This window comes from Phaethon aethereus (assembly GCF_964289735.1).
Source record: "Phaethon aethereus genome assembly, chromosome: 2".
Lineage (NCBI taxonomy): Eukaryota > Metazoa > Chordata > Aves > Phaethontiformes > Phaethontidae > Phaethon > Phaethon aethereus.
In genome coordinates, this window is record NC_138582.1 from 10,449,906 (window position 1) to 10,471,466 (window position 21,561).

The following is a 21,561-nucleotide window of genomic DNA, read 5'->3' on the forward strand; positions in this document are numbered from 1 at the left end:
AAAACAAACTCAGATTTAAATTGGAGTCTCATAAAACTATTTCAGAAACATTTTCCCTCTGCTCTCCCCACCCTTAACCTTTCAGTCTGGAATTACGCTTCCTTCTAGTCATTAACATTTTGCAACTGCTTACATGACCTTCTACATCAGCATCTTGAGCTGCTCCCTGCCGTGTCGCTGAGCAAGTAGACAGTATATGTCTGTGGACCTCCCATCTCACACTGCTGTTTTCCTCTGCTGCCACTCACCTTCTGTGCAGACCAGTGGCAGCTTCAAGTCAGAGGTAGCTCTCAAGTAAAGTAACTTCTCCTGTGTAAAATCTTGTGCCCTCACATTTAGCCACCACGCATTCAGTCAGCGCCGACATCTGCCTAATACTTATTTCTTTTATCTGTAAGTATTTCTTGCCCCAGACTTTGCGGTTATTCAGTAGGCAGAACAACCAATACTCATGGCTGAGATCCCAATCAAGAATTACTACGTTAATCTTGTTCAATGAGAATTGTGTTAATGCTCTGTACCTCAAATCACGGAGAAGTGAATAACCACATGAACAATAAACTATATATTTTCCTCCTGCATTAGTAGCAGGACTATCATGCCATGGGATCACAAATATTTTGGGGTGGCTTGAACACATCTGAAATGTAATGCTGGACTTCTCTTAAAGACTCTGGGTTGTTTTGGGTTGTTTTCATTGTAAAACAATTGCAGACAGCAGATTTACACTAGCAATAAAAGTGCTGTTTTGTTTCCTTTAAGGTTTCAAAAGGTAAAAAAAAAAAAAAAAAAATCTGGAATCAGCATGCCCAAAACTACCATGGGAAGTAGCACAGCTCCTGGTTTACAATCGTTTAAATGACTGGTATATCACAGCAGTTTAAGCCATTGGTACATCTTCCCACTCCTCTCTTATCTCATTGCTGTGTGTCCTTCTGGGTGGTAGAATAAATGTAGATTCTGCAGCAAGCAGTAACACTTGCATTAGCGAACGGGTTCTCTACCTGAGGCAGTATGCGTATTCCCACACGAGTTTTGTAATACTTCATTTTTCAAAGGATTTGTGCAGGAACTCCACCCGCTATATTTTATAGATTATTTACCCAAATGGACTAGTCATTACTAACTTGTATTTCATTCATTAGCACTTGATATCTCATTTAGAGACTAATTCACTCTCTATTTTGCTAGAGGTTATTTTCACAAATAGGATGTAAGCAGATAGAGCAAAAGACTCATCACAGGATAATACTTCTAATGGTAGCATGAAAATACACTAAGGGTTTCCAAATACGTACTCTGAAGGAAAAAAGGTCTGAAGGAAAAAAAACATGGTGTCCCTTCTTATCCATAAGGTCCTATCTGAGTCAAAGAGTAGCAGTGAGGATGAGACCAGAAACTTCCTCCCCAGTGCACAAGCACTTTCTCTAAGTAAACACATAAAGCCTATTGTATTCCTGGTATTCCCATTTCAAAAAGCCCTGGGAAAAGAGAGGAGAGGTGGGGAATAAGCAGCATTGCTTGGCAGAGGAAACTTGGCCTTACAGAAGCTCAGTTTCAGCAGGCTGGCTGGGTGAGACGGGATAAACAGCATCCCCTCAACAGTGCAGGCGAGTGGCTGAAGCCCCGTGGGAAGCAGGGTGAGCCTCCGCTGCGCCGTGAGCAAGTCATGCCAGCGCAGGTGGGTGTGTGGGAGGTCGCAGCTAAGGTTTTCATTGCCGAGTAGGTCACATCCCAATTCTTCCTACCACTCTACATGACTCTAGTTGGCTACATGCCTCCCTATATTTATGGAAGTGTCTTGAGGCTTAGTTTATCCTTCAGTTACTTCTGCAAGTCATTAAGGGTTGACTGCTAGAGAAGTGCTACATTTATCATTGGTGCTTGTGCTGCCTCAGAGATGCTAACAATTTCTCATCACAACGTTGTTACTGATTAGACCACCGCATTCATCCTTTTGACACAACGCCCAACACAGCAGGCAATTCCACGTTTGTGTTTTGTTCAATTAGTTTGCTATAATTTCCCTAAGGAACAGTTGGGATTTCATGTTCTATTTTAAGGAACATACCTTTCTTTTTCCCTTTGGTTCTTTTTGTAGCACAACCAAAAAAAACTCTGGTCCATTATTTAAGCAGACTGATGCAGTCCTGTATTCTTGCACATGACATCAGGGTCAGTGCCTCTGTGCTTCCAGCAACAAAATGAAGTGGAATAGCCTGTGAGCACCATCGAAAATCATGTCAAAGTGATATTGTTTCTGTCAAGAGCAGACACAAGGTAAAATCACAGCAGAGGAGGAGTCAAAATGAGGGACGCCCACAAATAAACCCCCTCTCTTACTCATAACAAATGGGAGCAGGGAAGAGAGAAGCCTTTTTCCCACTACAGGAGTTTGAGACTATTTTGACCAGATGCTTATAACTGAGATTAAGCCCCTACCAAAGGTCTGTGTAGTGAATATAGTCTAAATCTAGATAGGTTTTTCCATCAAGAGCAGATTAGCTATAAAATGCAGTTCATAGCTGAACTTTATCAACGTATGTTCCTGATACATTTCTTATTCAGTTTCAATTTCTCTCAATTATAATGCTTTTTAGGCATTTATAATTGCAGTTTGACTTATTTCCAAATTGCTGGAGAATGATTCTGATATCTCTTTGACTCCCATTTCCTCTTGTTCTGCACATGTAACTCTCAGCTCCTTCAAAAATGCAAGAGATTAAAGAAAATTGAGTTATTTATTATTCGGGGGATGAAAAATGACTGAGGCAGAGATCTATGGGATTTTTTATTAGGTGTAGAGAATTCAGTGGCATCAGAATAAGGTAAAGAGATTTACAAAAATATGTGTACGGACCAGCCTTCACCTGCTGTAAACAACTGGGGTTTAACTGAATTAGCAGTGATAAATACCAGCTGAGGACTTGGGTAATGTTTCCATTCTAAACTCATCCATAGTGATTCACTGATGTATCCGTTACTCCTTTTCTTGGTAAATCCCACAAAAGGGGATCCTACTCGTATTTTCAGTGGTTTGATATGTTGGAGGAAAATACTTGTGCAAGAAATCATAATAATAATGCACCTCAGATGGTCTTTTCCATAATAATACCGCCTTCATTTTCTCTTTGGAGAATGCCCAAACTGAGAAATTTCTGCACAGGCATGCAGAGTTGCCGCTGAGTTCAGTGTTTGTCTTCAGGTGAAGAAACCCATGGTTTCTCTGGGTAAGCTATTAAGTATTTAGTATTCTACTCGGCAGCACAAGCCCCTAATATCTACCTGGGGATTTTTAAAGCAAATAATTTTGAAATAAGAGTCAGCCAAGTAAAACAACTTTGTATTTAAAACTACAGAGTTTTACTCTCTTGGATAAAGTATTTCACCATCTTATTAATGTTTTATTTCTTGTGTCTCATTTTAAAAAACAAATTCAGGTTTATTGATTTATTAGCTTTTCCTGCTAATTTCCCCAAAGCCTCCTCTATGCATCAGTTTTTATGAAACTACTGCATGAGTTAACAGCTAATTTACTCTTCTTTTTTCTTTTTTTATTCTAGTATTCTCAAATGCGGGACGAGGTGTTCAAATCAAACTTGGTGTGCGCATTTATTGTTCTTGTATTTATCACGGCTATCCAAAGCTTACTTCCTTCTTCCAGGTAAATACAGAAAGATATTGCTGTGTATCTGAAGGCGGACTTGGGGCAATAGTGGAATACTATTTCTAGGATTGACGTGGAATGAGCCAATAAAACCTGCTTGTCCTCCAAAATGTTCAGAAATATTTTTGCACTTTTTTTCCCATTATTATCTGCTTGTGTATCATGTTAGCTGCAGCTACAGGTTTTCATGTGAGACAGCAGCATCTACTGACACTATGTTGTTTGACGTGGTATGGCCTGATGCTTCCAGTGTTGAAGTTAAACATGATCCAGACTTATAACAGTGCCACTTTGCTAAGTGACTGGTAGTCACCTTGGGAATCAGTGATTGTTTTAGTTTTGTTTCTTACGTGCTACATAAGAAAATTGTACTGTTGTGTTTTGTTGCTAATGATATGTACTACCCAGCTGGGGAAAGAAATCTCGTGCCATCAAGAAGAAGCAAGCAGGTGATTTGGTAGATCTTTTCCCACTTCCACTTTTATATGGGGTTGACTAAGAGACATCTTCCTATCATGTGATATATGATAGGAATATGATAAATGTGACCTCTGTGTCCACATGTTTTACAGAGTCAAAACCATCAACCGGCTTTTTGTCTACTATTTATTAGTGAGAACACAAGAGTGCATACAAGGACTGTGGTCAGTTTTCTAGCATCATAGCAGAGCCAGCAGAACATGACTCCTGCTAAAACTTGCCCCTGGTCCTGTTTGGTCTTTGGCAGAGCAAGTGCTATAATGGAAATGCCCAGATGAACATAATTCTCAGGTGGTTTCTAACACTCAGATGAATCTTAACTTATGGCTGCCTGTAGAATAACCTTGAAAATACAGTACTTATATAAAGAAATAAGGTATTTATTGTGTTATAGTAATGCAGCAATATTTCTTGGGTCACCTGTGGCAGCCATGGTTCACCATGTTTATGTTTAAGAACACAAAAATTGTGGTTAGATGCAGGCAGGCAATTGCATTTTGCAGCAGTGGTGTCCCATGCATTTTGTAGTTCTCAGCTGGGAAAGTACCCAGAGTAGTACCTGACCTTCTGCTGTTTCTTATGCTCTATATTGCTCTAACACTAGTAAGTCTGTTTGCTTTTTTAAACTCCTCCCAATACACATTCAAAATTATTCACTTCTGGTAGGTGTTATTTTATTTTTTTCTCAGTAGGTACAAGAAGATTTATGGATCTTATTAATGGAATCTGTTTTCCAAAAAGATTTCTGCTGCCATATCAGTCACTTCTATACCAGCAAAAAAAAAAAAAAGACACTTTTTCTATCTGCAAAAATTCGTATCTTTTAATTCTCATGAGGGTGTCTAGTGCCACTGGAATTAGGGGAGGAAGGAGTCACATAACCACATTGCCTGCAGTTGTCTCAGATTCTGGTTTCCCATTTTGCACAGTAGTCTTGTGTTTTTCCCGGCACTTCACAAATGCTTTTTGTCACTGAATGTTAAATAGGCTGTAAATATAAATAGCTTCATATAAAGATTAGATAAATTTCAACATAAGGAATACACAAGATCAGCAGAGGTTTTTAAACAAAGTTATGGATCCTTGGCCTCAAGAATGGTCTTAAAGATTGATTGCTGGAACATGGGAAGATAATTATGGAAAGAATAGTTACCGCTCTCCCTTTTGAGAGAAGATTTGGATCCACATGGGTGCTTTATGGCAGTTCTTTCTTCTGTTCTTTCAGGAGCTGTAGATGACTATCAAGATTGAAGAAGGCAAATTTTGGTTTTCAGTTTGCGAGTTCTGTTACTCTGCTTCAAAACTGTATTTCAATCTTAAAAAAGCACGCCTCTTAAATGAACGGAGGTCAAAAGCTGAGCAACCCTAATGAAACAGGATGAGGGGTTTTGAGTAAGAAGGTTTCAATACACGTAAATGTATTGAATGAGGAAATAATCTGGAAGTTCAAACTTTCTGAGTTCCAGTTATAAAAACAATTCACAGTGTGAGCACATGAACAAGCTATCACAAAGTTAGGCAAGATTTGGATTCAGACATTCTTGGAAATAACTGCATGCTCATCTGTTACACCTCTAATAGATACCAGAGAAGTAAACTACCACAGTGGAAAAACATGGACATCATTTCCATGGAACAACTAACAAACTATAATTCACACTCCTCACGGTAACTTACCCATTTCCTAACAACACATTTAAGTGTCTTTCAACAAATGCTTCAGTGCTCTGTTGAACAGGGATGGAATTTTGTATTTGCTTAAGTACGTGTTTGAATATTTTTCTGAGCTGCGTCTTTTGGGGATTTCTGGAAACGTGGTGAAAGAAAACATTATTTAAATCATCGTAAAACATACCTTACTAAGGATCTTCAGGGAATTTCCCACATAGGTTGCCTTAGTCTGTGTTTTAAAGAAGGGAATCATCTTTCTATTATTGCATCTACTGTGTATGAGAATTTCAGAATTTTATCTCAGTTTGTATCTGTCTCCCACAGGATAAATATTTGATCCATTCACACTTTTCCTGACAGGGCAGGCACATCACTGAATTTAAAAAACTTTGCAAGAGTTTTCATTATTTGAAATATTGAGTTGGGGAAATTACTCTAAGTGACATAAATTAATGCCGTATTTCTGCTGTAATTATCCTCTGTGAAGCCATTAAGTTACATTGCCAACCTTGCAGCGATTCATCTGAGGGGCCTGGGAGTTTGATTCATTTCCTGCAATGAACTTTCTATATGCTCACATGGGCAATAGATCAAACTAGAGTAGACTGCTGAACTACTCTTACTTCTGTCAGTTTTTCACTGGGTTATTCTTGCAAGGAGAGAAGAACAGATTTCAAACTGTTGTTCATTTAAACATCTGCGTCTTCTGTTTTAGTAAACTTTCCTTCTGGCTCAGTTTCCATTTGCGACTGTACACAAGGAAGAGGGAAGGCAAAAGCTCCATTTCAAAATTCACTTGATCTTGACAGTAAGGCAACACCTATAAAGAAAAGCATTTGGTCTTGAATCTCTTCTTAAATGAAGAGGGGATCCAACCCAGGTGTCCTAGTTCTGTAGTTCATGGACAGAAGAGCATTATGGCTGTTTGTTCCTATTCCTCTAACCTTGGCTGTCTTCTGCTGTACTTGATCCTATCAGCATGCTGCTAACAAAATCTGAGCACAGATACTGGATTGATCTTCTAGGAGGTCATGGGTGTGCAGACTTCCATTTTGTTATCTGAAGCAGGCTCAGACAAGAGACAAACACATCAATGTTCAACCGAACAGCTACAGTAGAGGAATTTTGATTGCCTATCTATTTATTACGATCGAATACAAGGCCATGGTTTCTCAGGCACCCAAGCAGGTTATGCTGCATTTTGAATTGATATCCCAGACTTAGGTCCCTAGATGCTCCCTTTATAGTACCTTAATTCAATAGCACTGTGTCTTACATATAGAGCTGGCATTCCAAAATAAGAACTCATGTTTAGTGTCCTCAGGTCCAACCTCTTGAGGTTTGACCCTAATCTTTATGGAAGCCTTAATTTTCTTTCATTTAGAGCTGGGTCAGGCTAGGTCTGCAGAACTGGTAGGCTACACCTGCATATATAGACTGTCTGTACTGGGCACTGGTGAGGCCACACCTCGAACACTGTTCAGTTTTGGGCCCCTCACTACAAGAAGGACGTTAAGGTGCTGGAGTGTGTCCAGAGAAGGGCAATGAAGCTGGTGAAGGATTTAGAGCACAAGTCTTACGAGGAGCAGCTGAGGGAACTGAGGTTGTTCAGCCTGGAGAAAAGGAGGCTGAAGGGAGACCTTATCACTCTCTACAACTACCTGAAAGGAGGTTTTAGTAAGGTGGGTGTCAGTCTCTTCTCCCAAATAACAAGTGATAGGACAAAAGGAAATGGCCTCAAGTTGCACCAGGGGAGGTTTGGATTGGATATTAGGAAAGATTTCTTCCCCAAAAGGGTTGTCAAGCACTGGAACAGGCTGCCCAGGGAAGTGGTTGAGTCATCATCCCTGGAGGTATTTACAAGACGTGTAGATGTGGTGCTTAGGGACATGGTTTAGTGGTGGACCTGGGAGTGTTAGGTTCACAGTTGGACTTCATGGTCTTAAAGGTCTTTCCAACCTAAATGATTCTATGATTTTATTCTATCTGATATATAGATAGAAACTATCAGTTCCAAAGATCTCAGTCATTTAGCTTTGGAAAGCAAGAAAGCTACTGCAGAACACTGCTATAGTGTAGGAAATTGAAGGAATTAATCTAACTATCTGTCAATGTCTATACTCTGGGTTCAAAGTGTAGCACTGGAGAACAGGTAAATCAGTGGATCTCAAAGTGCCTTCCATCTGAATAAATGTAAGAGGCTGCTGTGCAGTGAGATTAATCATATTTTAAACTACACAGCTCTCTTGATGAGTGCTCTTGACCCTCTTGACTAGTTCTCCATGAACATATTGTCCAGCTTTTCCCTAGCTTTATTGACTGTCTCTCCTTGGCTTTCTGTGTATTTTTACAGACAAAAGCTGCTCTCAAGGCATTGTTGGATTGTGTCCCTACTTGGTAGCCGTGGGAATTTCAGCAAGTCCTGAGGCTCTTCCCACAAAACTTTTAGTCACACAGGATGAAAACTGTGGCTCCTGCTCTAATCCTTTTTTCCTCATTATTCACTCTTCCCCTCATAGTTTGTTTTTACTGGCTACTTTGTTCTTTTTTCCAAAAGCAAGCTTTACTTCTGGGTGAGCTTGCTGGAGAGTATGGGACTTTTTTGGGAAGCTCCATTGTGTCCTGTATTCAAGTCACACACAAAACTCTGACAAAGCTTGTTGGAGTGAAATATTGACCCAAGTGTGTAAGATAACATTTCCTACCAATGGTACATCATCAGAACAGTGTCAAAGCTAATATTACCACATGGAAGCTCTCACGGGAAGTTAATGTGTAATTCATCTTATTTCAGTTTATTAGGGAAGACAACTTCCATTTTTATATTTTTCACATTACACTTCAAAACATTTTGTATTATAATTTGGTGCTACAAAGAAAAAATCATCTTATGCACATGTATCTTACTTCTAGCAGTTCAGCAGTTCAGACATGTTCCAAAAGAATAACTCTCTCCTGACTACAGCCTCCTTTTCTGTTTATTATCTGCTTAAGTCATTTTATTTTCTGGACTCCTATACTGCAAGTCTAATTAATTTTGTGGTTCTGAGAGTAGGAGCTGTACATATAAGCCATAGCTGCATTATCATAAATTATTCTGAGGTTTGCATGCTGTTTTCAAACTCTTATACCTTGATCATATTTCTGTGTTAACTTGGTTAATTTTGGTAGGTGATAGACAAGAAAGATTGAAGTAATTTGCATGTTATTCTGTCCTGATACTTTAAAGGAGTCATTGTGCCAGCAAGTCTGTTTGGATGATCAGAAATGAATATTTGTGCAAATATTACCTTTAAAGGAGCATCAAATTTAATGTATGTGAATCTCTATCATCACAGCTGAATTAGGACATTACAAATCAGAACATTCTTGTAAATGATAATATTTAAAATTAAGCAGGCTAAAGCATACAGGAGTACAGTTCTGCACTTGAATCTCTTTCAGATTTGGCACCTGTACCTCATATGTTATTTAAGTCTTTTTCCAACCTCAACATGACCAACATTTCCCCACATATACTCTGACTTATGCCTACCTTTTTTCCACAAAACATATTTCCTTTTGCACATAAACATTTTCATTTATCTTGTTTTCTCAAGGTGTTTTCTACAAACATCAGTACTGTGAGGAAGATGTACTCACAGTTTTCACATAAACTACCCAGTGCACCTTTGGTGTCTCCTCGATGCAAATATTTTGGACTCTATCCACCCATGCAAACATGGCCAGAGACAAGAAATGCCAGTTCCCACACAGACTGACGCTCAAGCTTGTCCTGCTATGGCATGTATCCTCGCCTGCCATTATCTGTGTGGTTTCTTCTTCCTGTTGGTTAAATACCTACTATGGTGAATTTTTTTAGAGTGAGAGCTGTAGTTATGTTGATAGGCTTAAACCACAGATTTGAATTCAGACCTGTACAGCTCTAGAATCTGCTCTTCTAAAGCCAGATCTGAATAGCCTGAAATTGAGGAGAATTTTAGATACAGTCCATTCCGATTCAGGGAGTGGATCTGGCTGACCTGCTGAAAAACAAGGAAAGAAAAGCTATGTTAATATTTTCACTACTATTTCCACCTGATATGCTTAAATATGTCTTGTTGTATGGTGCAGGTGTACAAATAGCATTGCACCCTACCCAAAAAGAAGAGGGATAGTTGATGTGTAGCAAAATCTGAAACTTCATGTTTTTCAATAAGACAAAACATATGTTTACAGAAGGCTTAATGAGTAGCATACAGCTTACCCACATTCAGCCACCTGCAAGTGCAGAAGCCTCCCTCAAGCACCCCGATAGTCCACTTTCAAAGAGTTTTTTCTGTGAGACATTATGATTAAATCACTGTAGTGTACTGGCATGTGTGTAACTAGGTTGCTAGAAAATTTGCTTACCTAATTCAAAGCCCCAAGTTTAATCATTCTTCTTATAGCACAAAGGCAGGGGAAAGCCGAGTGAAAAGGGGAGAAATTCACAGGAGCAGTGGAGTTCCCTTGCATGGGTTTGATCTTTGGGAAAAGAGACACAGAAAGGCAATGACTTGGCACAAAGGGAGATAAAAAAAGGTGGCTCGTGAAGAATTGAGTGCTTTCTTCTCAGCAAAGTAAAACAATTTACCACATTTCCCAACCGTGTTGTTTTCTTGATTGACTTCAGGTCCCAGATTTAAGCAAGAAAAAAGAATAAGTTTAGAAAAACATAATGAAAGTTGTACTAGAAGAAATTATGGTTAACAGTTTATTTAAAGGAATTGAATTGTGTACACACTTACCAATACTTGATTGAGGATCACATTTGCAAGAACAAAGTTTATAGAGCATGCCAAATTACATATTTTATTTCAGCATGTTTTATTTAAATATGTTTGGATCACAGAACACCTTTTTACCTTCTTTATATTTTAAAGGGCTTCCATGGAAACAGTAGACCAGTTCTTTTGCTTTTTTAGAAACCAGTGAGATTCTTAGCTGCAGCTAAAATGAGGGGAATCTTGCACTTCTGTGATTATTATATCCTGACTTCCTCCAGAAAACAGGCTGCATTATTTTACTCACTTGAGAGCCTATGACCCTCAGTATAGTGTGAGTATATGTGTCTTAAAAGACACGTGTTGTGTTGTATACAAAATTACACTCTACTAAACTGCCCCCAAACTAGCCTGCTAGAGTAGGAACCAGCTCATATGTAAGAGGCATCAGGACCCTACAGGCTGAATAGATTTGTTCTGAAAGAAATTTAAGGGACAACTGAGTGCCAAAAGAAAGGGCATTCCTGCCGTTCAGACTGTATATAGACGGATAGAGGCACTGGCAGTGATTTCCCTGGCTTGTTTCTTCAACAGCAGTTTCTCAGCAAGAAACCATGCGAAGCAATGGCAAACCTATGGAATATGAACAAATCTTCGCTTTCTGTGTTTGTTTTTTCCTGGAGTAATTGTCTCTGATTTATGACAACTGATTTTTCTTAGTCTTAACTGTTTGCACATTTATTTTTATTAGCAGTGGTATTCTGTTTAGATTTAATGCTCGATTCTCTTTTTCTTCTTCCTAGGGTGATACCAATGGTCATTCAGTTTTCTATTCTGATTATGCTGCACTCCGCTCTTGTGCTAATCACTACGGCAGAGGATTACAAATGTTTACCCTTAATGCTCCGGAAAACTTGCTGCTGGATTAATGAGACCTACCTGGCTAGGAATGTCATTATATTTGCATCCATTCTGATTAATTTTCTTGGAGCCATCATCAATATTGTAAGCTTCATAGGGGACTAGGGAATATTATACAGGAAAAGATGATTTATAAATTATTAATCTTGCTACAGGACTTGCTAACTAATGTGTCTGTAAGCCAGCTTTTAAATATAAAAGGCAAAGTACCACAGCTTCAGGAAATTCAATCTCTTGCTTAAAGTATGTATTTCTGAAATATCTAATTATTTCTCCCTCATGAGCATCATCTATTTTTAAAACTCTTTTTCTTCTTTCTGTTCAATATACCTACCCTTTGAGGACCATTTCTAATTTTCTGACAAGCTGATATACTTCTTTAAAGACTGTAAATCCAAGTAATGCTTATAGATATTAAATTCCTCATCTCACAGTTCTCCCGTTATTAGGTTACTAGAAAATATGAGAAGTGTCTACAAACTCAGAAAACACCTTCAAAAAAAGGACAGAGAAAGTCAAGCTGAGCCAGTAACTACAGCATGTAAAAAGAAGTTAAAAAGCGTAAATACTAAACATACCTTTCCCTTTGCTCATTTGGTGGTGTGACAAAACACTTTAGCCCAGATTCATCTTCGATGAAGTACCAAGCTATGAGCATAGTCACTCTCAGCTTGCTTTATAGTAAGTGCAGAAAAACAGGCATCCCTGATGATTTACTTTGATCATACTGGTCCCAATAAAGAAATTTTCTTCCTTTTACTGCTCACACATGGATTTTAGTCTGATTGGGCTCCTAATATACACATCTCCACTAAGATCCTAAAGTGTGATGAATCTAGAGCAAAATTTATCAGTATATCTGTTATATACTGTTATGTATCAATATATCTATATCATCGGTATATCTATATCAAATATCGGATATATATGAGTGAGGCAACGCATGCACCAAGCTTTGCTTAGCAGCTGTGGTTAGATAAAAATATTGGAAATTGAATGCTGTGGGCCTGGCTCTATACAATGTCATATGATAAAAGACTGGGATCTTTGTAAGACATGTAGAAAACATGCAAATGCAACAGAGCACTGATTATCTGGATGTCTTCAGAAATATGAGAAAGTTTTGCATGAATTAGACAGATTACCATGTCAGACAACTTGGCAAGTGAACCAAGAAGGCGGCAAACATCTCACTGGTAGATTAAAGTAATATTTTCATCACTCTCTCCTTTTGTAGGGCACCTTTTGGCTATGAATGCAAGAGTGTTTTTTCATCTGAACTTTATTATTTGTAAATATTTATTTCCTTATAGAAGAGACCAGGAAAGCATTTAGTGACAGTAATAACAATAGCAACTATAACAATACAACAGCAACAACAATTATCCTGTAATAATTAATAATAATTATGTTTATTATATCATTGGAGTAAGTATGCTGAAGTCTGATACTTCAAGGATTTGCCTCATCTTTTGCTAACAGAGATGAGATTGCTGTCATTCTTCCATGACTGAATTCAGGTTGCCAATATGGGAGGACACAGCAGCTGTCTGGGTTATTTAATGATACCATGCAGTCACTGATAGGAGAGTTAGTCGGAGAAAGAAGAATGCAGCCACTGATTGCTATCCTTACAGAGAAAATACAAATACAGTAAATGACAGGAAGTTCAATAGGGTTGAAAACTTCCTGAAGATAAGGACAGTGGCACATTATAGTATAGCTCACAAAGGAGTGTTGTAGAATTTAGAGGTTTTTAAATCATGTGTGACAAATATCTGTCAGGAAAGATTTTGGAAGAATTAATCTTGCTCTTGAAACTAGATGATCTCTAACGGGCTTTCGATACCCAATTTACCATGGATATGATGATAACGAGATTTTCCCCTGACTTGTTGTGGGTTATTTTTTAAGATTGTGTCCACTGTAGTCTTGTGGGATGGCTAATCCAAAAACATTCAAAAGAAGTATAATTCTTTTTGCTGTCATACCACTGGGTTTCTATAAAGCCTTAAACAGTTATATTTATTGTCATATATTTAGAAAGGCAATGACTTGAGCCACTGAGTCTGACCTCTACAGGAAATCACAACATTCATATAACTTCATTATTTCATATATCAAAATTCTGCCATTAATAATAGTTTTCTCAGGGGAGTCCTGCACTCATTTAAGAACAGGTAATGCAGCTCAGCCTTGCAGCTATATGCATCCACTGAGTTTAAATGCACACACTTGGAGTGGACGAAGACTCAGATGCTTTCTAACAAAGGACATAAGGCTTTGGTTTCACCAGGAGGGCCAATGAGTCTTGCGGTTCTTTACATCAAGTGCATTCTTATTGTTATAAAATTAGAATAAAGTTTCTGATCCTTAGGGTCTTTTAAAAAGACATCCAGCGTGGTTTCTATGGCACTCTGCCCTGCAGAGAGGTGCTGTACAGCTCATAAACTTTCAGAAGGTACCATTAACTATCTGTTGTCACAGAGAACTGCACAGACAACCTAGATAATGTTGCTGCATTGCAGAGATGACTGAATTGCTGAAAGAACAAACAAGAGAGTTCCAAGTTCAAAATTCATTAGAATTCAATTATAAGAAATTGGGCCTCATTTAACAAACTGTCTGTTGGAAAGAAAGACAGGGGAACTAACTTGTACATACTGGTTTGATGAAATGACCTAGTATAAACATCCAGATTGGATTAGTATATGCAACAGGAGACTCCATCTGCTTTAACTGTCAAAATACGAAACCATTAATGATTTTTTTCCTCTGTTCTAAGACCATGATGTATTTCAGCTCAACACTGCTGTTTTGTTTATATTTAATACACTTGCTTTGAAATACCATTAAAATAAACGCAGGTCATAACAGCCAAAGACAGTATTACATTCTCAAAACCATTGTATCATGAATGGATTTTCATTCTCTTCAATTCTAGGCATCACAAGTTGCAGCTCTGGGACCACATTATGTTTTGGCACAAGCCAGTTCTGCATGACACCATGGGATTTTGTCCCACATTTTGGATAACTCTGTCCATAGCAATGTAGCAGAAAAAAACTGCTTGCAGACAAGTGCACACATGCAGTCTGATTTTATGCTCCCAATTTAATACTTTTCTCTATAGTCTATAGCAAAGTATAAATATTTTGAGCGGGTAATTCTTAAGAGTCTAACATCAGTCATCTGAAACTCCTGGAGAAGCTCATCTTTCACCTTTGGCAACAAGAGAGTATAGGAAGACTATTCAGATGCTGAATGTCTATGGTGTGAATAGCTACCCCCTTTCCATTTCATCTCCACGATATGTCTTGTTACTGTCCATTTAGTCCTTAGTGCCAGTTAGGGAGCTGGCATGGAGAGCAGGTCAGCCAGTTCCATCCCTGAACGCAGCCACACAAACACTTAGTCACCAGTGCTCAATATAGCCCTTATTTATTTTTTTTTCTTTCTTCACAGCTATGGTGTGATTTTGACAAACCAGTAGCCCTGAAGAACCAGACGTTTAACTCATCTGCATCTTTTACAGACATCTGTTCCTATCCTGAGGTATTTCTGAGGGAACTTTTGAATCCAAGGCATGGATCCACAAAGGTGGCAACCACTACCTGGAATCAGTGACCTGTGTTCTGGTGGTGGAGTCAGCTGGTTCAACAACACTGTGAAGCTGAACCTTTGCGTCTATCCATATGCTGATAGAAAAAGCAGAGGCGGGTTACAGAAGGAATTAATCTTATGGTCTAATGGGGCATTACAACCAAGTTTTAACCTTTGAACTTCATACAGAGCCTTTATGCTGGAAGCACATCCAGCAATGATTCAATTAACCTACTGCAATAAAACACACTACTTACTTAATTCGTATGAAGCTAATGGACGCTAATACTTCTTACACAGCAAAACCAGCAGTCACTCTGCTGTAGTTATTTTCAATTTGCATTTGGAGAAAAAAAATCCTCTCTCTGATGAGCAAGCAGGCAATAAAATCAATGGTTGGTCATGTGCAGATAAAAGAAGTATGTGGCTTAGAAAGTCACATGGCGGTGTCACGATATTGCCAGCAGTATGCCGCAAATTGCAGGGGTGCAGACTTTCCTACAGATGAACTGTACTAAAGAAAAAATGTACTCAGAAAAATGAATGCTCTCTCTCCTAAAGCTGTATATAGGAGTTAATTTAAACTACATTTGGGCTGTGGGTTGCTATTTTAAATCTGAATGGCTCATGGACATGATTGTCACTCTGTATCCAGTATCAGCTGCATGGATTGCATTTGACAGATGTCTAATCACTGAGAAAAAAAACTTCCAGGCATCACATTTTAAGAGAGTAATGTAAATAAGCTAAACCTGCAACATTAAAAACAAAACCAAACAAAAAACACCGAACCTGTGGCTTTATCCTGTCTTCAAGTAGATGGGAAAAGGATTAATGATTCTCTCATCTTGATTAATGTGGGTCTTGTGGAAGTTCAAAATCCAAATGAGTATAAATTATTTTCTCTCAGTTGACTTTCCATTAGCAAACTACTCCATGCAACATCTCTCCCTGTCCTCTTTTCACTATACAGAACGCCCTTTCCCTTCTAATACAATGAATGCCATAAAGGCTCACAGGAAGATTTCTGTTAACATGGACGTGCCATGCAAAATAGAGAATTTGTAATTTCACATTCTATTTTACCAAAGCATTTATTTTCAAATAAGTGCTGTACCCTAAGAAGACTGAGCCGATCACTGAAATCAAGCACAGTATTTTTTATGCTTCTTATCACTTGATCATTTATGTAGATATTTATGGACTGAATATGTGGTCACTGATGACTGAAAGTAACCACTGCTGTTTTCTGTTCAGTATTTTGTCTTCACTGGTGTGCTGGCAATGGTGACCTGTGCAGTTTTTCTTCGTCTCAACTCTGTCTTGAAGCTGGCAGTACTTCTCATCATGATTGCGATCTATTCTCTGCTGACTGAGACCATTTATGCTTCCCTTTTTCTGCAGTATGACAACTTTAACCACAACGGAGAGTAAGTGTTCACAGCCCCCTTTAGGAACAGCATTTTAATAAGGTAATGGGTCAAGTCTTGCCAGAGTATACTCATATTGGATAGCACCATAGTTAAGTATGGAGTGATGGTTGCAAGAGGTAATGACTAATCCAAAAAGATTTATAATGTGATCCTTTCTCAGGCCTTTTTACTAAAATTCTCATTTCATGAGGACATTTAAATAGTGAGCAGGGTTTCTTTCTTATGTCTCCCATAGTCTATCCAGGTTTCTAAAAGTGTGCATTACAGTGCATATGCATTGGTTGCTTTTATTCTTGAAAACTCCAGCGATACTGATCGAAACTCTCACCTCAATTTAAGAAAATGGGAGTGAACAATCGATTTTTTAGGGGCACTGTTTTTACTGTCTACATTTCAAACTATAACGTGTAGTTGTGAAAGAGACAAAGAATACAGGGATGATCCCATTTTGTAGGAGGGCAATTGAAGGACAGACTCCTCCTCCCAGTCTTCCTCCCCAGTAAGAGGAGTTGAAGAGGAAGACAGAAGAGCCACAGTAATTTGCAGTCAGAGGTGCACCAAGTGTTGCAATAACTGAATCTAGATCAGCAGGGATTTAGCTTATTCAGAAAAACCCTTCTTCAGTCTTTAATACTTGACCAATTTAGTAGTGCAGTTACTTGTGCTTGTAAGTGCATGCCAGATGAAGATCCTCCTCAAATGACAGTTTGACTCACCTCCAAATTTCGTTCTTTCTCCCTTTTGTTTTACTATGAGATTGGCCCTACCAGTTTCCCAACCTCTTCATTTATTCTTTTTAAAAAACCCTGCCATTACAGAGATACTAATTTTCTTCAGTTTTGTCCTGTTTCCACATAACTGTAATTTCTCCTCAGATTTGAAGCCCCCTTTAACTACTCTGGACCCCTTTCACCTTATTTTGTCACACCTTCACCTCCACAGACAACATCTCAGCAATTTCATACGGCCAGTACCTTCTTGGCTCATCTTATTTGCTTCCCTACTGTCTGCAAGAGTTTCCTTTACTTCCCCTCTCATAGGCAGAGATTTTTTCTCTGTGCTCCTCTTTGTGGTTTGTTAAAACCACTCCTAATTTCTGTTTGCCATTCTTTTGATTCTCCTTTCCACACCTCCTTCCTTAACTTACCTGTCATCTTCTCTGAACCTTTCTCACAATACAGGGATGTTGAACTTTCAGCACCTGCTTTGGGGTTTATCTGTTATTGCTAAACCCATTCACTGGGCTTTTACTTTCACAACCTGAAAGTTTCTCTTTCCCAGCTCCAGCCTCAACCTTTCCCCACCCAGATCCTACCTCCTGTTTCTGCAGGGGCTGTGATGTTCATGGTTGTTTACCAAGCTCCCAGGAAAAGAGAATGACTGACACACAGCTTGCATATCACATTTGAAAGAGAAAGATCATCACCTTCTCTGTATCTACTGTTGACTACAATTTAGCTATTTAATACATTTGACTCCAAACAGTGAGCACTCTAATTACACTCCTGTCCTCTTGAACTAGTTATTGCTAAGTTAAAGTTTCAAATAGAGTGGATTTTTTAAAGAACAAGAAGAAGTACCAGGGTGCATTATAAAATGAAACTTCTGAACAATTACAACACTGACAAATCAATAACTGTATTTTACTTTGGATTTTTTTCCAGCACAGACTTCCTGGGTACAAAGGAGGCATCTTTACTACTGATGGCAATGTTTCTTTTAGCCGTATTTTATCATGGCCAACAGGTAATGCAAACATTTGCTTTAACCGTTCCCTATATCACTTGCAATTGCGGGATTTGACAATAATTACTTTCAAAATACCAACTGCCTTTTTATCCACTTGAGCATATGACCTTTAACAATTTAATAAACCATATGCAGAATCTGATTAAAGAAAGCCCACATCTGACATTGCCTAGCATTCTTAAATAACATGTGCAATATGATATTCAGCAATACGCAAGTTATATTGCATTTTCTAATAGAAATTGAAGGAACAAATGGGACTTCTTTTATCTTGGGTATCTCTACAATTCCAGTGGCATCTGACTGCTTCAGTGCACTTGAATAGGCTTAAAACCAGGAATAATAAAGGGAATAGCAAATAGTAAATAATAAAACTCCTGTGAAATAGCTTAGTATGTTCATAGAGAAAAAACACCAGACTTGAGGAAAATTTGCAATTAAGCACCAACACTAACTTCTTCAAGTCATGGACAACTTGCAAGAATTCTTTCATGTGGATCTAGATCATAACCAGCATTTAGGGGTCTCAGAGCTGTAGGATTGATATCCTTGAGGAGGAACGGAATCCATACACAGTGCATAGGGAGATTGAAGTATGACAAATTCAGATTTAAACCAAAAAATGCATTGAGTAAAAGCCACCTAAAGCAGGGTGTTTTCTCCACAGCGCTTCTGGTTGGCAACCTCTAGGCTGCTGCATGTCAAACATGCTGACTTCAGGCAGTTTCTGTTCACATAAATACAAATAGGACCACTGCATTAAAGGAAGCAGCAACCACAATAACCTTTAGACTTTGTCCTGCATGTTCAACTTGCTTAAAGATTTTCCCTTCAAGAGCATTAGGCTAACTAATACCAACATTTCTCAATCCTGATTTCAATGAGGCAATGAGAGGAATGTTGCTGTGATGAATAACACAATATTATACACTTTATTACAATATTACAATAACTTTGTAAGTAAGTTGTGCAGGTACCTAGAGGCTTCCTTCCATAGGAGAGCAAAAAGAAGTCAAGACCTAAATATTCTAGCAATTTTCTTCCTTTTTATCATCTTTTTTTTAGGAAATGAAGAATGAATGAGTAGGGGAAGCAAGGGACGAAATGTGCTTTGTACCCATATTTAAGTTTGACAGAAAACAATGTACTTCGACATATCTTTACCGAGACATAATGCAACAAATAAGAACTGAACATCCCAAATTTGTGATAAGCCTTATAATATTCCCAATTATTCTTAACATACACAAAGGTACGAATCTAAGTGTTGGGAATCATCTAAAATGAGAGTAAGTACAAAGAAAGAAAAAGCTAAAGAAGTTTAAATTGAGCAAGGATTAGGCAGAATCCAGGCAATGGCTCTTCAGAATCACAATTCTGAGTGTAAATGTTTGCCTTCTATATAAGCCTGATCTGGGGTGTTTAAGAGTATTTTCCACCCCAGAGGCCTGTTAACACAGCACAGTCTTTCTCCATCCTATTTATCTTCTTTTTTCCATAGAACAAGGCAGCTGCACTCAAACTACGGCTTGGAAATGGTCCCTGAGATATGCTAACTCCTGCATGTTCTCTCAAACAACTCATAGGACCACTTAATCAATTTAACAATATCCATTGACAGTGCCCAGGAACAATTCCTTGTATTGTTTAATTTCCTACTACAGAATTAACCTAAAGATCTCTGTATAAATACAAATTAAAGACATATATAAACATTTTCTTCAGACCACACTAAAAAAAATATCACTTCAATAGTCTGAATTGATTGAGAGCATGGTAAATCCAATAAAGTTGTCCTCCAGCACACCTTTGCTTCTCACAAACTGCAAAAGTATCCAAAGTAGAATAGCTTAAAACTTTGCCTTGTTTTAGGTGGATTTATAAAAAAGATGGTTTTTGTAAGATCAAGCTTATGGAACTTTAGTTTCTGAACAACTAACAACTGTTCTTTATCCATTGTGATTTAAAGTTAATCCCTACTTTTGCACCCAGAATTTTAAGTTAGCTTCAAGAAAACATTGTGTGAGACTGTCTAATGAGACGCAGAGCTTTCTTAAAATCTTACCTGTACTTCAGCCAGTAAATCTTGAGGGCCTCTGGTTCTAAACCCATAATTAAAAGTAGTTGTGTTACTGTTACGTGACATCAGGCTAAATAGACTAATTCCCTGTTAGAAATTCAATTTCATCTAGAAGCACACCTTTTTAACACAACTGATACATATTTCACAGCAGTGTTTCTGCAAATCAAACTTGAGAAAAAGCACATGACGGAAGTGTTGTGGGAAATTTCTAAGCTAGGCTTACTCTCTTGTAAAATGTGTTCATTTACTGCTTTATCTTTTTAATGAGTTAAGTAGAACACTTTGTATGAACTGAAACTATCCTTTAAAACCTTGTGAAAATACAGTACCATATAGAGTATTCATATCTACCGTATATATAGTAGACCATATTTTATCTTCACTAGAAATGCATCTCTAGTGAAAACATGCAATATAAATAGCCTGTGAACCCTGAGTGAATCATTCTGCCATGGCTTTAAAAGAGAAGGTTTTAACAATTGCAAAGAGAGAATAAAACTGCCCACAGTAAACTCGGTCCCTCCTCTCCTTGCACCCCAATTAGACCTAAAAAGACGCCTTATAAAACAGAGGGTAAAATCCTCTCTGGTTTCTTTCAGATTGTAGATCTGAATGTAGACTTTGCCTACACCAGACGAGTGTTTGGGTGTGGGCAAGTGCTGACTGACTGACTGGTTTGCTCCTCTGCTTCTGGGGCTCTTTGGTAGAAAGGAAGACTTGACCTTTGACAGGGAGACACAGGCAGCTATGTACCTAATGACCTCTGGATGTCAGGGCTGTAGCTTAGCTCTGCAGAGCCTTGTGGGAATGGAGGAAGGACTGACATCCCTACACAGCAATTTATCTGCAACAAGCATGACCCACTGAACTTTCTTCATGCTTGGGAAAAAGGAGAGGAATAAGGAAATATGAAGAGGAGATTGTTCCAACTGATAGAGAAAAAGAGAAGAGACATACTTAATTCTGCTATTATGCTTCGAGTCTCTCCATTATCCTTTCTATATTCAGATTTTAGTGTAGTGAAGAGAAGATATTGCTTGTTTTGTCTGGAGTTAGACTGTGTTCAGTGGTTGAAAGTGTCCCTTTGGGATGTAAATCCTCTTCTCATTCTCTAAAGAAGAATATTCCACCCCTCAAACGCTGATCCTTACCTTGTGCTTTCTTTGCATGGGGCAATTGTCTGCGGAGAGATTGGGTTGTACAGCATTT

The 21,561-nt window shown here is 38.3% G+C and overlaps 1 protein-coding gene across 1 annotated transcript in view; it reads left to right on the forward strand.

Annotated features, from left to right (window-relative positions):
• ADCY8 (adenylate cyclase 8) overlaps nucleotides 1–21,561 on the forward strand; it is a gene marked incomplete at its 3' end in the record, with an annotated part of 140,195 nt that overhangs the window by 101,063 nt on the left and 17,571 nt on the right. The window contains exons 9-13 of the mRNA XM_082014870.1: nucleotides 3,564–3,664; nucleotides 11,367–11,568; nucleotides 14,950–15,039; nucleotides 16,345–16,517; nucleotides 18,185–18,266. Coding sequence (XP_081870996.1) covers nucleotides 3,564–3,664; nucleotides 11,367–11,568; nucleotides 14,950–15,039; nucleotides 16,345–16,517; nucleotides 18,185–18,266 — 648 coding nt within the window. The remainder of the gene's footprint in view (nucleotides 1–3,563; nucleotides 3,665–11,366; nucleotides 11,569–14,949; nucleotides 15,040–16,344; nucleotides 16,518–18,184; nucleotides 18,267–21,561) is intronic.